Source organism: Crocodylus porosus, unplaced genomic scaffold (genome assembly GCF_001723895.1).
Source record: "Crocodylus porosus isolate Cpor-Errol unplaced genomic scaffold, CroPor_comp1, whole genome shotgun sequence".
NCBI classification, from domain to species: Eukaryota; Metazoa; Chordata; order Crocodylia; family Crocodylidae; genus Crocodylus; species Crocodylus porosus.
Genome location: NW_017728906.1, coordinates 150784520 through 150801261, shown reverse-complemented (window position 1 = coordinate 150801261; position 16742 = coordinate 150784520). Strand labels below are relative to the sequence as shown.

The 16742-nt window shown below is 36.6% G+C and overlaps 1 protein-coding gene across 6 annotated transcripts in view; it reads right to left on the bottom strand.

Annotated features, from left to right (window-relative positions):
• The window catches only part of LRCH1 (leucine rich repeats and calponin homology domain containing 1), a 210910-nt gene that overhangs the window by 65388 nt on the left and 128780 nt on the right, over nt 1-16742 (bottom strand). For all 6 annotated transcript variants that reach the window (XR_002100016.1, XR_002100017.1, XR_002100018.1 and 3 more), the window contains exons 4-8: nt 12240-12345; nt 10462-10598; nt 8957-9084; nt 6990-7074; nt 795-900 (exon numbers count right to left, since the gene is read on the bottom strand). Coding sequence is in view for 2 of the 6 variants with exons in the window: in XM_019529924.1 (XP_019385469.1) it covers nt 795-900; nt 6990-7074; nt 8957-9084; nt 10462-10598; nt 12240-12345 (562 nt within the window). In the remaining 4 variants the exon portion in view is untranslated. The remainder of the gene's footprint in view (nt 1-794; nt 901-6989; nt 7075-8956; nt 9085-10461; nt 10599-12239; nt 12346-16742) is intronic.

The window sequence follows — 16742 nt, the reverse complement described above, 5'->3', positions numbered from 1 at the left end:
GCATGATTTGTATCAATAAAGAGAATGGTGCATAATTTAGAAAAGTAAAATTTTACTACTATATTTTTATTTTTAAAATAAAAATAAAATGGAAACATGGAAAGTAATACAATACTTTTCATGTTCTGAAGGACTCTTTTATTCAATTTCAAATAAAATTCAAAGTACTGATTTTGACCTATACAATCCTAAACTGATTTGGTGTTGACCACCAGAGAAACCAATTCTCCATATTCATGTTGCTAAAGGTCAGGTGAGGTGTCTGTGTTTTGAATTTATCTGAACTGGGATCTGGAAACAGGGCAGGCACTTCTGAATTTCCATCTTAATGATTTCAGGACATGGACAGAAAACATCTTCTTGATGGGGTTTGCCTGCAGTAGGATTAATGTTGCTTAAATATCATTTTTAATACTAAGGCAGACAAGTTCTTTGGGTAATTTTTAATACTAAAGTATACACACACTCAGAGCTTGCCAGTAGGTGTATTTTAGAATTAAAGAAAACAATGTAGTCTAATGACAGTAGGCAAATGAAGTCTGTAATAATGAGATTAATAAGAAGGTTTCTGACCTGTGCTAAGGGGTTGGTACGTAGTCTCAGAAATACAAACTAAAAATGCTAAATAATTAAAATATTTCAGGCATAAATGTGGTAAACTAAAAGTGTGTATTTTAAGTACATGTTTGAGGAATCTTAGAAAATTGTGTTGGGATTTTTTGTAGACTACACCCATAACAGCATTACATACAGAATTCCTGTTACTGTTAACCTTCTCCCCTTTGTATTCAGACCTTTTATTGAGTTTGTGTTGTGACCCAAATCTTCCTTTATAATTTGATCTTCTTCCATAATGTTTGACATTGGTATATTAAGGCTGAGGGTATCTTCATCAGAGGGCTAAGAATAAGAAAGAAAAGCTTTAATTGAAAATTAAAACAAGAATGAAATGACAAATTATATGTTTATTAGAGATTCAAATTTTTAAAAGATTCTATAATAACCTAGAGGTAGGAGGCTATTTGTCCTATATAGCTACTTATAATTCATGCTATTTAGGAAAATGGTTAAGTTTATAACCTTTATTTGTTTAAACCTATATATGCAAACTATGGAAAAACTCAAGTAAAGTTCAGTCGCACCTGCATTTCTTTTAAAGATGCCATCATGATTATCTGTGCCCATCTGAATTTGCTCAAAACAGTTACAGTATGGCTTTATATAACTTGACACAATTTTAGATTAATACAAATAGTATAAATTCTTTTTGAAAATATCAATAGTTATTAAAGCTTTAATTAAAACAAACAAACAAAAAACTCTAAAAAGGTTCTTGTCAACTCATATGGTTTTTATTGCTTGTTTTAACATCCTTGCCAAAAAAAGAAAATTAATTTTGCCCAATACATTCAGGAATTTGAACGACCTTTCCCAAGAATGACAAAAGTTAGGAGTGATTTAACTTAGTATTTCACAACTCACCTATGTTTTTATTATTTAAATCAATATATATGTGGGAACATTCGTTTACTTAGATTTAAAATAAAAATAAAAGGTCCTCATACAAAAAGCTCAGGGTACAGTAATAATTACAATCAGAGTGCTGAAACCCAACAACTTGAAAATAATTACCTATGAGAAATAAATTAACTTGGGCAGTCATTAAGCCAGGCTAACAGTAAAGTCCCTTTCCAATCTTGCTGGGACATCTCATTCCTCCCACAAATCCTGTCGTTTACCACAGTTGGCTTTTTGCAGTGCATCCAGAAAGCCAACATATTCAGGATATTTTTTTACCAGAAATTCAAACCTCAGCTATTATTTATCAATTCTTATTTTTAAATATTGCAATTCTGTGATATACTTTCTCAGAAACATAATCAAAATTCTGAAAATTAAAGATTCAGCAAGTGTGTGTGTGTGTGTGCATGTGTAAATGTGTGTGAGTGTGCGCGCGCGTGCTCGCATGTGCATAGTTTCGGAAAAAATTTAGAGTGTTCAAAGGCAAATGCATTCTACCTCATTTGCAATCAAATAATTCCTTTCATGGGCTATTTAAGTCTGGGTTTTTAAATAGGACTAGTTGTCTACACTGTTCTGCAACTCATTCCCGGGGTTTCCAGTATCCTACCATATATGACATCTCCAAACCAATTCTGAGTATTCAAAAATCATCACAATACTTTCACAGATGAGATACAGTATCTTATTTCCTTCAGCTAACAATGGAAGCTGTAGATAGACTTACACTTAACACAGATCAAAAGGCAGACAGGATGAAGAGTACATTTTTTTATATTAAAAACATAACACTACTCTAGCATGAAAGCCAAACAAGTTTCGTTCCTGATGAAGCCTTGTAAAAGGTACTTCAATCCTATTCTACACAGCTGGTGCTAATGCACATTCTGGGATGAAGTGGTGGACCAACATCTAAATCTGCACTGTCATCGTAAATCCTAGTCTTCTTATCCATACCTCACATACTACTGTTAATGGAATAAAAATACTCAGTTGTTCTAATGATTTTTAAACTCAAGAAGGAAGCCTTAAACTAGAAAAAAGGTGAACAAAGGGTTATCTTGTATTCCTAAAGAATAATGAGACGCAGGTAAAAGGCGATATTATTGGCAAAACAGGATTCATCATCTCACAATTGCCAAATTTATTTTTTCTTAAAAAAATAAATGGAATTAGATGTATGTGTGTAATATTGGAACTGCCCATACCTTCTTAAGCTTTAAAGAAATTACCCTTTCAGCACTGTCAGAACAGCTAAATCAGCTAAATAGACTACATCCAACTTGCTTATTCATTCCATTATCCTCTGCCTACTTTCTATATGGGCCCAAATGAATATTTGCAAGCTTCCTAAAATGTATATTAGTATTAAATGAAATAAAAACTTTGTATCATGTGAATGAAGGTTCCCCTTATTTAAATTACACAAAATATTACACATTTTATTAAAAAAAAACAACCCATGAACATAGAATGTTATAAATGTTCTCAAATATGAAAGTGTCAGGGCTGGATTGTTGCCGTAGCCATGATGATTCAGGGAAATAAATGAGAAGCAAGGGTTTCTTTGGTGATATCTTTTATTGGACCAACTGTATAGCTGGGAGAGAGATTATATATCACAAGAAATCCCTTGATTCTCACATATTCCTGAACTATCTGGACCATCCAGTTGGGTCTAATCTGTCTCCTAACTATATAGTTGGTCCAATTAATGATAGAACTAAAAAAGCCCCTTGTTTCTGAAATAGGAAGATAAATGAAGTTGCAGTTTGTTTTGATGCTTTTAACAAGCTGTTGGTTATATTAGTTATATTAAGTTATAAAAATGTGGAGTGGTAATCACAATGCACAATAAACATTTTGCAAAGTTTGATTAGTGATACAGGTAGTAAGAGAAAAGAAGTGATGTCATTTACTGCTACACACATTTGGGATTCATGATTATCACCTCCCATGTTCTCTACTAGCAGGCAGATACAATTGGATAAATGAATAAATAAATGCCATATAATTAGTATTCATAGTACAAAAAAGGGGCTGTTTCACCCTTGTAATTTCCTTAGCACTTCTTCTCCAATGTAGGGCTGTTTAAATTTAATTACAGGAGAACAATCCATCATTAAAGATGTTATTTACAGCCCCAGAGAAAGCTATACAATAACAGTTCTTCATTAACAAGGTTAGTCACTTTAAGTAAAACATGTTGGAAAACAAAATAATCTGTCACACTCCTTCAATGGAATTTATGTTCTCAGAACTGTTAGAAACCTATTAAAAACTTCATTTCTTGTAAGAAACTTGCCAAAATATTTGGTGATTGATGTATTTTTAATGCTGTGTTTTAAATTTTAAAAAACAGTCTACACCTTTTGTAGTGAATGTTCATTATTTTCAGTTTGCTTTATTATCCATAAAATCTATTACACTACCTTCTAAGCAGCAGCTTCTCTAATTTCTGACAGGCAGATAAGCACTTAGACAAGCACTAATAATCATAAAAGCTTTCTAAAAGGAAAAAATGCATTTCTTTATTGCAATCTGAAGACTTTCACTTAAATCAGACCAGAAGTCCTATGGAAGTTCGGCCAGGTTTCTGAAAAGCTACCCTTTGAAGAATATTTGCTCCTCCTTTACTTTTATATACTTAGTACCAAAAAGTGTGGGTAATGTGTGCAAAGCACAATGCAGTCATGTCCAGGAATGCCTGAGCTAGTTCTTCTTAGCAGTGTTAATTAGCTTGGGTGGAGTGTTAGCACTACTTTCAGTAGCCAAGGTCCTACATTCAGCTATTAGGGATGTGCAAAATGGGCAGTATTTGATTCAGATTCAGCCCAAATCGGGGACAGCCATTTGATTAGTTGATTCGGATCACTGTCCCCAATTCAATTCAAATGAATCTGAAGATACAATGCTGATTAGGGAATAAGTGATTTGCCCATAGACACAACTTTAAATGTTTTTTCTACATACCTCAAGGTACCAGGTGTGGCTTGTTAACCCTGCAATGCTGAGGTGTATGGAGCATCCCACAGGAGTGCACAGGAGCCCCCTGCATGCTCAGTGGTGAACCCAGAAGTGGATTGGAAGCACTTCCAGTTCACTTCCGGGTCCACTGGGCAGCAAGCAGGGGGAGACCCCAGGGGGCCCCCCCAGACTCAAGGGGCACCAGTTGCTGAGCCGGGAAGGTGCAGGGGGCCCCCCACATGCACTCTCCAGAGGACCCAGAAGTGGAAAGGAAGTGCTTCTGGTCCACTTCCGGATCTGCTGCCAAGCACGCTGGGGAGCTCCCCACACCATTCACCCCAGCATCGCAGTGTTCACGAGCCGCCTGGTACCTTGAGGTATTTAGAAAAAACATTTAAAGCTGTGTCTATGTTCAAATCGCTGAATCTTTCTGAATTTCTCCGAATCAATTTGGAGTGTTCCGATTCAATTCAGAGAGATTAAAGGGTCTCCTGATTCGATTTAGAGGTTTAGCCACCGAATCAGGCCGAATCGAATCAGGGACCAAAGCTTCACATAGCCCTATCAATTAGCTCACATACGTTATTATTCTAAGCAGACATACCCAGTGTGCCCCATGTGTTGATCTTTTTCACTACCCTTCAACACTGCGATTGTGGGACCCACAAAAAAAAGAATAAATCCACAGATGTCCATGTAAGAGTTCCTAGCGTGCAAAGGTGGGTCACAGCTAGGATCAAGGGAGGCCACCCACCTTCCTATGAAAAGAGACACTTTCGAAAACATTAGAAAATGACAGCAGCCTTTCCACAAAAATGAAAAGGAAAACATATACCATTCATTATATGACTACGTGATATTACATTTTATTACTTAGGATCAATAATGTGGGAGTGGTACATGCTATACAAAAACAAAGGCATGCTCTTTATAATCTGAAAGACAGGATAAACTGTGAACTGTATTACACAGTTAACACAGGCAATGTACACATGTTCAACTAATCTGGGAAAATTCTCTCAGGTTTTTTTCTCCTGGTAGAAAAAACTTACTCAGAGACATCTGAATAGACATCCAAATGCTGAGTGCTTACAGAATAAAGAGATGAACAGTGCAGATACTGCACAGCAAGGGGCCCCCCTGTACATACATCTCAGTGTGCTCTGCAGGCTCCCTCAGTCTGCTGGGAGATAGAATGGCAGCAGTGCATATGGTACTGCTGATTGTCTGACGTAGACTGCTCACTCAGCCTGCATCTCCTGGCAATATAATGTGAGGTTTGTGAAGAGGTCTATGTTCTGCTCCCTACTTGGACTTAGTAGCATCCAATGAGTGACACACTGTATCCCAGGAGGTGGGGGAGAGACAGAAGCAAAGCACCCTGAGATACTAGAGAGCTGTGCTATGACATCTCTAAGAAAAGAACATATAGAAACATTCTCTCTCTCATTCACTCCTGGGAGTGATTTAACCCTGATTGCTGCCAGGTTATTTTTCTCCTGGAGCAATTATTTTTGCTCTGGAAAAAAAATCCTGAAATCTATATACTTATGATTTTTCCTGGGAGAGCAGTGATTCTCCCAGGAGAAACTTAATATCCTTATGTGGCCTTAGTTACACATTTCCTATTCTCTTTCACACTCTTTGCCATTTGTTCCTTCTTATTCTCTCTCCTTAACCCCTCTAGTTTCAGTTTCTCTACACTACTATTTTTACAATACCTTATTCCTTCCCCAGCCTCTCACCCTATTGCCCACCCTTCTTTTTCTTTCAAAAATACCACATTCTGAATCTCAGTCAACCAATTCCAAAGGAATTTTTAGGAACATACACCTCAAAAAGATCAATTCTCAATTCAGGGCTTCCAAAAATGTCATGTCAGCAACAGTGTCATTCTAGTATCTGTTTTCATGAATATTTACAGAATCAAACAGTCAAATTAAAAAAAAAATTACAAAGCAGCTATAAACATTGGGTCTGTGATTTCAAGTGGCATTTTGGGTAGTGAAATGATCAACAGTACACCAAGAATTAAAAAGTAAACACAAGAATGGAGAAGGAAGAACTTCACATTTAACTCTATTGAAGACACACACAACTTTGCACTGCTTTTCACTTATCATTATATTACGTTAACAACTAGATATCAAGTGTTAGATTTTCAAAAATGCGATATTAGAAGTCTAATTTACATGAACTGGGCTACTTTTGGCACATTCCAAAATCCTGCATAAGACAAACAGTAATCCATTTCTGATGAATTTCTGTTATTCAGTAATGGACTGTTAAACTACCTGAAATCAGTGTTTTGACTTCCATCCTCGGAAGGTATCCAGAATAAAAATTGTTTTTTACCCTCATTGATTCCAAGTCTACTGTTACAAAAAGTGCTGACAAAGGTTGGGCTGCATATTTCTAATATCTAAAGGGACATTTTACAAACCTAGCCAACTGCAAGTGTAAGCCAAAATGATTGAAGAGCAATAATGCAGACACTTTACCTCTGTAGCAGACAAGCGTTTATCGCCGTTATCACTACCAACACCCGAATCAGAATCCTTCTTATTTGGATAGATGTCATCCATGCTAAATGTAAATAAAAGCCAACAGAAAACTCTCTTAGTATGTAACGAGAATCTGATGTTGCTATCACAGAAGTCAATGGTAAAACTAGTGTCTTCCAAGGCACAGAATCAGATACTTACTATGCTAACATAACACATTTAAGATACTGTTGGGCAAAAGTTCAATTGAAAATGGAACAGACATAACACTCCACAAGTTATTCAATAAAGATGTCTGGCAGTACAATTAAAACATTTATTAAGACTGAGACACAATCTACAATAAAGTCATTTTTGCTCTCACGGAAGGTAAAATTTGCTAGTTATTAGCTAGTAGTTTAGCCCCACTAATACTATTTAAATTCCTGAACTGACTTCAGATCAACCAAAATGCTGAATTCAGACTATAGTCAACAGAATTGTAATCTTAGAATTAATAAACTAAAAACTAACTAATATTCCAGAGTTCTTATGTATCTCTGAAATGTAAAGTAATTATGACATAGGAACCATTTTAATGTGCATTGATGTAAAAACAATCTTTGTTGGTTAATGATGTAACAAGGGAATCATAGTAATGTCAGGCACTTTCTGCTGTTTTTATTGTCAGATATGACCACTACTCATTCTATAGTAACTGTCTGTTATGTTCTCCTTTTTATTAAGATAGTACAAGTATCATCATATCTTATTTCAGTTTTTCATCACAGAGTTTTTTCCTAGTTATGAAATTAAAAATCATTATTTTCATCACAGATTTTTCTAGTTATGAAAGTCCTAAATCATGTTTAAATCTATCATTTAGGCATAACAACCAGTTTCATTTAAGCTAGACATGTTTATCAAGAAAATGAAAAATGACATTTTAAGATTCTCTAAGAGCCAGGTCTCTTATTAGGTCTAATCTTTCACCATCTGTTGTCAGTAAACACTGTGATTGCCTGTGAAAACAATCTGTTGACATTTCTGCAAAGTTATGTATTTATTTAAAAACCTTTAACCAGAAGATTTTTCTTAATAGCATGAACTATTTTTAATGTATTTTCCATACATTTTGATTTCTCATTGGCTACTGCTTGGCTCTGTGGATTTGCATTCGCTAAATAAATAAATAAATAAAAAGAAGTGGCTGGTAAAGATGCTAGTAAATGAAAAGTACATTTGTTTTCAAAGCACATGTAACAATTCAGAAAGTATATTATAAAATATGATATATTATATTACATTACACTGCCTTCTCGACAAGTAAGTTATTTGAAACTAAAGGCCTGATTCACCAATATACTTTGGCTACCCTGGCTGCTCTAGGGATATAAAACAGAAGAAACAGCAATAGGTTGTGACTGCTTTTTACTGTCCCAGTGTACTTGCCCTTAAAAGTTAACATTTTAACACAATCAAAGTTATTAACTTATTCATCAGAAATACAGCATGTAGCATTATTCTGAGTTTCTCACTCAGTCTTTAAATATTATATTTTTGCTAATTAATTCATAAACTGAAGTTAAGGTCGCATGGACAATTAAATAATTTAGGATAAAACCCCTTATTTTAGCTTCCAGAGACAAAATGAGAAGGGAAAGATGCAAGGCAACAATGTGGATTTAAAAATAAATACATTTAATCTGAACCCACAAACAATAAAATGCCTTCATTAAATAACATGCTTATCATATGTGGGAAGGGTGATATTTCAAAACTACTCAAAATCATATTAGTTACATAAATATCATATTTATTCTAAATTATGATGGGGTTTTCTGGAATAAAATATATTAATTTGGATCAAACTTTCATTCAACAGGTTACATAGTTGAATAAAAATGGAATAGGAAACGTATTCTACTTGTTCTAGTCACCAAAAACATATGTGAAATAATTAAGTGTAAGCTCTTTATACTTACTTCTCCTCCACAGGTTGTTGCAAGTGTGGACGTTCTATGGCATTAAGATAAAGCGAGTCTGCTGTTTTAATCTGACATGCCTGTATGCTCAGGTATTTGAATATGTGCACTTTACCCTTTGTGCAAATCTATTTGAATGAAGGGGAAAAAGTTGGAAGAAACAATTTGTTCAAAATGACAGGGTAGGACATTTTCTCTTAGATTCCCACTTTCTAAAAGTCACAATGTATATCTTGCCATTTTAGAGAAGTAGTTAAATAGTAATATTAGAAACAATGAAAGTTTTAACTGCAGCACTGTAATTCAAGATGGTCTGGACAAAAAAGTTTACGTCAACTAGACAAAACAAATTCAGAGTAATACAAAGCCTCTCTGACATCAAAAATGATGAAAATCCACACAAGAAGGGATCATATCAACCTATTCAATATTGACAGTCTACAAGTAATGTACATATTTTCTCCAACTGAGAAATATTACATAACATATATTCTGTAGTTTCTAAGTAAGCATGAAAATGATTCTTTTAAATTAACTGAAAGGGCTATTAACATGCCCCTTTACATTTAGCTATAATTTCTTTACAAAATGTCTATACACTTTTGAGACGGCTATTAACATCTAATAATTTTTCTGGGATCTACCTTCTAACATGAGCATCATTTTTACCTTGCCTTTAAACGGGCTTTAGGGTTAATATAAAATAGAACACATTTTGCTTACTTAAGCAACTGATCTTCTATTTTTATTGTATGCAAATAACAATTGTCAATGAACAATCATTTTAGCACTTAAAAAAAATTATAGTTAGAATCTGTCATTTACTGAGTCAAAGCAACAACAGAAAACAGTGTCCAGCAGAAGATAACCTAAGTACAGTAAAAGTTGCATGAACCGGCATTTAAGTATCTCTCTGTGGGACATATTTAGTGATGCAACCCATTAGTTCCTATGTGCATCCATCCTATACAAGAGGCTTTACAGATAAAAGTTTTGATTGAGTTATTCTCTAGGCTGCATGTATTAGTGACCTGTGACACAATGGTAAAAATCACATCCAAAGTTTCTGAAATAGTGTCTTGACTTATCGACTGTAGCTATGGAATAGAGGTTAATCCAGAAAATTTTCAGTGATCCCCCTCCACCAGATTACAATATCCTGTTCATTAAACATTAAGCAGTGAACATATACAGAAACCAAAATAAAGCCCTACAAATAATGCATTTGCAGTTTAAAAGGCAGAATCGTTTAAGCTCTCTTTTCAGATGTAGTATGTCCAAGTGCAAAAGTTGAGAAGATGTATTTTATATCTCAAAAAGAAAAAGCCTAGCTAAATCTATGGGTGTAAAAATTAAAATTTATAGATCACTACTGGACTGACAATCTTGAAAAACAAGAAATAAAATAGTTTTATACTGCAGTAATTAAAGCAGACTGTGCTTGACATTTGCTATGCTTCTGCTCTCATGCTAAAAGAAGAATTTGAACAACAGATGTTACTTACTTGGGCTGGTGGTGACTGAAGAGGATTATTCTCAAGCAATAATATTTGTAACTGCATCATCTTTCTAAAACAAATTGGAATCACGAGCACTTTATTGCAGGAAAAGTCAAATTTTACCAAGGGAAGCTCTACTAGTTCTAAAAGTAACAGAAAGATCATCGTTATTATATTATTTTTTTACACAAAATAAATGAACCAACTACTGATTACTCCACTTCTAATGAGAAGAAGTAACAATTCCACAGTAGACTAAATCCAATTTATCTTCTAAGCACATGTACAATCTTGTAACTTAAATATATATATTTTGCAGGCCCTCACATAAAAATATATTCTAACAGTCTCTACATACTGACATGGACAAACCTCAGCAATTTCAAGTATCTAGGCCAACTAAGCTGCTATACTGACAGCTGCTTGAAATTAAATCCAATACCTCTCATGCTGTAAAGGAAAGCTTGGCTATTTCAATCTATACATTCAATAAACTCAAACAGGTTTGTAAAGAAATTCCATAACACATTAAATAAAAAGCACACTCTCCAACTTTCGTTTCTAGAAGTCAGAAGGACTGTTACCAAGATTGGGTAAAATATACTGTATGCATTCTTTGAAGGAGAACAGGCAGGCAGTGGCCTTAAACTGCTCTGATGGAACTATTTTGGGGGGGATTAGACTATGCTAGAAAAGAAGCATGGCTCTCCAAAGGAAGCCTCAGCATCTCAAATTACTGACTTAGGGTTAGTGCTGATGGGACAGACTCAGGGAATTTTGACAGGATCTCCCTGAAGGTAATGTTTCCATAAAAGGAATGGAAATGGGATTAAAGTGCAAGAAGTAAAATGAGCTTAAATGTATTCATCACTTTTCCTATCACATGATCAACGACTGTCACGAATCAAAGCCAGACTGAGTAACTGTGCTCCCTTTTGCTGGAAAACTTTACTACTGAATCCAATTATTTTCCAGGGTTCTCGTTATCATTAAAGAATGTGAAACTGCTGAATAATCTGGTTTGTACTTTAATTTATCAGAAATTTTATCTGAGTAAGAATTTCAACATTAGTCTGTCAGGCAGAATTCATGGAGGGAGGGAGTTGGTCTCAAATTTATCCTATGCTCATACACCTTGTAAATTCAAATTTACGTCAGGTTTCACAGTTTGCTACAGTTTGTTTTGTTGTGTATGTATCTCTATATGCCATTACTTCATAAGAATCATGTAAAAACTGCTCCACAACAGTTTACTGGTGGCCTGACAATCAAATACTAGGAAACAACAGGTGAGTGCATACTATCCTTTAAGTCCACCTTCTATTTTGCTTCAAGATGGTTAAATTAATTCTAAGATTCTGTGGGGTAAATCCTCAACTGGTATCAAGTGTTGCAGATCCATTGCGAGAAGGGAAACACAGCGACTGCTAGGCTCGGACAGTAGAAAAGGACATTCAGAATATTCTGAAGCTGTAACAACTTACAATAGCTGAAGATCTGCTTCCATGCTATTTGTTATCAAATGCTATTTGCTAATACTTTAAAGGCAATATCAATCACAAAAGAATCATCACATTAAAAAATAGAAACTGCACACCTTGCTTCTCCTTGTAAAGTAAAAATGTTGCAATTGTTTTAATGGGCAGTAACTTGAAATGGAACAAATTTTAACACAAGAAAATTGATATTTTTAATCTTATTGATTTACACAATCAAACAAATGCAAATTTTCAACATTCCAAATTAAAAGAATTTTAAAGTTGGGGGGGTTGTTTTGTTTTTACCTTGTGGTAAAACTTTGAGGTAATTTCTTCTGATATTCAGTTCTCTTAGAGATTTCAACTGACCTATCTGCTGTGGTAAAGCTGTGATTTCATTGCAGCTGACATCCTATAGCAAAAGTAATTACGGAAATAATGAAATACCAGCCCCTAAGAATTGAGTCTTACAATGCAAAATACAAAGAAATTTGTTGGTATCATTACAACATTGTTTTTCAGGGTAACAAATCTAAATTAATGTAACGCACCGTATGTTGCAAAATTAGAAGCCTGGTAAAAATTATAGGTGTTACATCACGTAAAACTAAGACACAACATCTACTTGGACACAAGCATATTTAATATAGTACCATTTGAGTTCCTTGTTTAATTTTCTACAAGTCTTTCTGTTTAACAATAAACTTCTAAAGGATTTTAGGATCAGTGTGGAGGGGGGTGGAAAGCTGCAGATAGAAATAATTTCCTAACAGCAAGCTGCTTGTTTCTGTTGTACTTCAACCTAGATTACCTGAAGAAAAGTCCAAGGCAGGGTATATTAGAAGTACATCTTTTATGTTAACATATACTAACATCAATTTTTATCTTCTTTCTTTAAATCTTAGTGATAGCAACTCTAAGACATAACACAAGTGAGACAATTTTTAGGTAGTAGTTTACAAAACAGATGTAGGAAGAGGTTCAGAATTACTATGTATACAATTAATATTTTAAAATCTAAATGAAGAAAAATATTTTTTCTCTTTTTTACAAAGTACTGTATTAGAAAAAGGAGGATGACCCGGCAACTCTATGGACTACAGCAGGGGTTGACAACCCCTGGCATGCGAGCCGAGTGTGGCATGCAAGGCCATTTTGCTTGGCATGCCGTGGCCAGCCCCAGCTCCAGGAAGCTGCTGCCAGCAACAGAGCCTGGGCTGCTCCCCACAGGGCTTGCAGAGTCCCAGCTGCCTGCTGGGAGCAGCCTGGGATCCTGACTGGCAGCAGCTCCTCAGAGCCAGGGCCAGCTGCAGCTGGGAGGCTCCAAACATCTGTGCCGGGCTCTGGCACCAGCTCCGCACCAGTGCATGCAGGTGCACCTTTAAGTGGGCGGTGGGGGAGGAGCCTGAGGCAGCGCAGCCCCAGTCTCTCCCCCACTCTCAGCATGGAGGTGATGAGCAGCAGGCTGGCTACAAACAGCTGCACCGGGCTCATCACCTCTGTGCCAGGAGCAGCCTACACCTGGACTACAGTAATTCAAGGTGTCAGAGAAAGAAACAAAGTGCCCCTCATTTATAAGACTCACCCACCATATGACAGGAAATACAGATAGCTAAAAAGACATTAGGTTAAAAATAATCAAAACAAAACAAAATAAAAAACCTCTCAAATATCCCTGAAGCTCAGTGAAACAGGTTTCTTGGTTATATAAGTGCTTTACATGCCGTCTCAGTTGAGATGCTTCAAGTTTACTTTATTTGAACAAGTATATAATATGCTTTTACTTAGAGAAATATTCAGGAGTCAGGGTCCTAAATTCGCCAAAAACATGCAATGCAGCAAAAACCGAGAGCATGTCACTAGGTAATTTCTGATGACTAATATGCATGTTCCATCAGCTGCATTCCTCTGTTCCAACAGGTTGTTAAAATTTGTAAAGATACAGATAAAAAAGATGCTTGTGCATTTCTACAATCCATCCACTAGTAAGAACAAAGCAGATTGTGGTAGTGGAGGACCAGTGACATGATGCTAAAATCAGATGTGTAAAACATTAGAAAATGAGACCTAACTCTGATAATATCCACTGAACTTCCTGATAAAAATACTACTGAGAAAAAAGTAACCGTCTTGAATCAATTTAAAAACTAATGGAATTATCCACCATCTTTATTAATTTCTTTATGGCGTCTCCCACTTATTTTTGGGAACCTCCCATGCATTCAAATGGCATCAAGCAGGAAAAGCTCTAATGGAATCCACAAACTATACCCTAAAACTTAGTCATCATGATGAAATATAAACATGTTACTATATATCTTGGAGTTTCCAAGTAACTGAAGTTCTAGAAGACCTTACTGTCCTAGGCCAAGTACAGATATTTGGGAATGTTAGGGGGAGATTAGATCGGATTCAAAATGGCCACCTGATCCAAAGTAAGTCAGGATGTAGGGCTAGCAGGGGGTCTTGGGAGGCAAGATGTGGAGGCAAGTAGGCTGGGGAGGGGAAAATTGGGGGTCAGCCGGGGGATGAAAAGGCAGGTATGATCAGCAGGGGGGGTGGAAGGCAGGCATGATCAGCAGGGAGAGTGTGGAGAGGCAGGCGACCTGTGGGAGGAGTTGAGGGAGATTAGGGGGCAGCAGGGGTTCACGGAGGGCAGGTTACTGGGGTCTGGGAGGGTCTAGTGGAGTCAGAGGGACTTGCAGGCTCTATGGGAGGACTTGAGGGGGGATCAGAGGCTATTTTTAGCTCCCAAGACCCCGGTGGACGTAGCCTCATCCCTCCAGCTCTTCCCTTCACCGAGACTGACTTACTCAGCTCTGGAAGCAGTGAACGTCACTCCAGTGAACCCGGGGAGCAGCATGTGGGATAGAGAGAACATGGGAGGGCATGGGGGGCCAGAAGGCTAAAAATAGCTAGGTCCCAGGTGAACAGGCATGAAAAAGCACAGCCCCGGTGGGGGCAGTGAATGCTTTCCTAGCCCTGGGGTTGAGGACTTGAGTCAGTGGTTGCTCTCCTAGTCTGGGGGATATCCCTGAAGTGGATATTTCAGGGAACAGCTGGGACTGTACCCTCCTTAATAGGGTAGAGTTACTGTGGCTGGCAGTGACATACTTATACACAAAGCATTGCTCCACATGCATAATCTCCCCAGAAGCAAAACAGCTGTGCTTCCACAGTGCTGTGGCTACACTAACTAGGCCACTGGCAACACCATGCAAATACAACACTGATACTTTTCATTTGGGAGATGCTATGTGCATGTGCAGTTGAGCACCTGAAGTTTGCAGTGTAGGTGTGACCACAGTATAGACATGGTATTTCATTTTCATGTCAAATAAAGAAGTGGCAATAAAATGAAAGGGTACTGTGTAATTAGTGTACTCCCTATTCAGAGCTGAAATTGCCCTAATTTCAATTATTTTAAGAACATGGACCAAGACAGAGCCTATGTCTATGTCATATTTTTCAAAAGAACAATTGCTCTGAGGTAGATTTTATAAAATTAAGATGTAGTACAAGATGACATTGATCAATACAAGGTGTGAGAAATTAACAGATGCATTAATATGAGGAATAATATTTAAAGTAAATGAATTAACATTCTATGTTGATACATTAACCAAAAGTCTAAGTGCCTGAAATCTTCAGTCAATATTATTTTCTGTAATTACAACATTTCCAAGATCATTTGAATGTATAGGTTTTGATTTACATTACCAAATATAAGGCACTGACAGACTTGGAAAAAAACAACCCCCACCCTGCAAAAAACCCGTGCTTTACAGGAAGCAGCAATGCATTACTTCAACCTGGCTCCACAATATGTGTATAGATTGGGTGCTTTAGTGGGGCTTTTTAAATCAGCGATTAGATAAAGGCACCAAAACAGCCCTACTAAAGTGCCCAATCTATATGGACATTGGGAAAGCCAAGTCTAACTAACGTGCTGCTTTTTCTGTGCTGGACTCTGTACAGAAGTGTGGTGAGTTTCAAGTAAAGCACCGTTTGTTTGTTTTTCCTCTACATCTGCAAACAGCCATATTGACTAACTCTTAAGTAATCTGACTAAATATCAATGAAGCTCTGGGATATCTATCTATCTCAATCTCCAATACTTATATTCCTAAGGAAACATGGGTTTAGTTTTTTAAAAGCAAGTTTAACAATCTTATCATACCTGGTGAGGGAAATGATGTAAAGACATGTCACCTGTTAAGTCACAAGCAGATCAGTACCTCACCTTTGAATCTCAGGTTAGTGCATTTTATATTTTTATAGATATATAGATATACACACACATAGACCTTAGCTAGAATCTATTTTATTGTATGGAATCTAGCCCCTATGTAGTACCAGATCAGTACCCCACCTCTGTAACTCAAGTTAGTAAGTAAGTGTGTGTGTGTGTGTGTGTGTTCTCAAGTTAGTATGTGTACACACACACACACACACACACACACACACACACACACACACACACACACATATATATATGTGTGTAATATATATATTACTAACTTGAGATTCAGAGGTGAGGTACTAATGTGACCTTCTGGACTTTCTTCCCCCAGGAAATCTTTACGGAAATTATCAATTGATAGTGCTCAATTTTGACCATTTTACAAGGCATTTCATACAATCATAGAAGTAGGGTCGCAAGGGACCTTATAGATCTTCAAGTCAGACCCCCTGCCTGAGCAGGAGAAATAATGGGCTCAAATGACTCCAGCCAGGTAGGCATCAAGCCTCTTCTTAAAGACCCCCAGGGTAGGAGCCAGCACTACTTCCCTTGGAAGCTGGTTCCAG